General features: G+C 66.4%; 1 protein-coding gene across 1 annotated transcript in view; it reads right to left on the bottom strand.

Moving 5' to 3' along the window:
• MYO18A (myosin XVIIIA) overlaps window positions 1-780 on the bottom strand; it is a gene marked incomplete at its 3' end in the record, with an annotated part of 29,597 nt that overhangs the window by 6,950 nt on the left and 21,867 nt on the right. Inside the window, exon 6 of the mRNA XM_009324749.1 lies at window positions 105-669. Coding sequence (XP_009323024.1) covers window positions 105-669 — 565 coding nt within the window. The remainder of the gene's footprint in view (window positions 1-104; window positions 670-780) is intronic.

The following is a 780-nucleotide window of genomic DNA, read 5'->3' as shown; positions in this document are numbered from 1 at the left end:
CAAGGGAGAGTGGGGCTGCAGGGGCAGCCAGGACGCCCAGGGGATGGCCAGGGACAGCCCCGCATGCCCTGACTTGCTGGGGCGCATCTTTTGGGAGAGCTGACGGGGTCACCCCACGTGGCACAAGTTCCCCACAGGGCCAGGCACGGCCGGAGTGCCCCGACCCGTCCCGGGAGGTTTTCCTTGGCCGTGTCCTCCAGCAATTTTGGCCGGGATCTGGGGAGAAAGTGGCCAGATCCCGCCTCGGGGGGAGCGCAGGGACACGTGTGTTGCCTGTGCAAGCAAACAAGCCCCGCGCCGGCTCCGCTCTGAGCCGCAGCCAACTTCTGCATCAGGCTCGTGGTGCTGAGCCTCCACATCTTAATTAACGACGGGGTATTGATGGGGACGCTGACCCCAGCACAGCCGGCTGGCCGCAGCCATCGATCCAGGAGGTGTGCGGACGGCATCGATTTCCGATTGTGGCAGGAAGGGTCCGGCCTCCAGGCAATAAAACCTCGGCTGGGCGGCCGGCCATGTGTATCGATAAATGCTTTGCTGAGCACGACCCGGAGTCCCTCACCCCAGCGGGACAGGGGCCAGATGCCAGCGGGAGCGCTGCCAGGAACCGGCGGCACCAGCGGAGACACCCAATTAAGGCCATGCCTGTCCCGGGTGCAGATAATGGCCCTGTGGGGGAGGGGGGACGGGGACAGGACCGCCCTGGGGACACGGCTGGCAGCCGTGGAGCTTGGAGCAAGGGCACGTGCCGAAGGGGTTCCCCAGGGAGGCTTCGGCTCC

The sequence above is a fragment of the Pygoscelis adeliae genome, unplaced genomic scaffold (genome assembly GCF_000699105.1).
Source record: "Pygoscelis adeliae isolate BGI_AS28 unplaced genomic scaffold, ASM69910v1 Scaffold580, whole genome shotgun sequence".
Taxonomy (NCBI): Eukaryota; Metazoa; Chordata; class Aves; order Sphenisciformes; family Spheniscidae; genus Pygoscelis; species Pygoscelis adeliae.
This window is presented reverse-complemented; position numbering and strand designations above follow the sequence as displayed.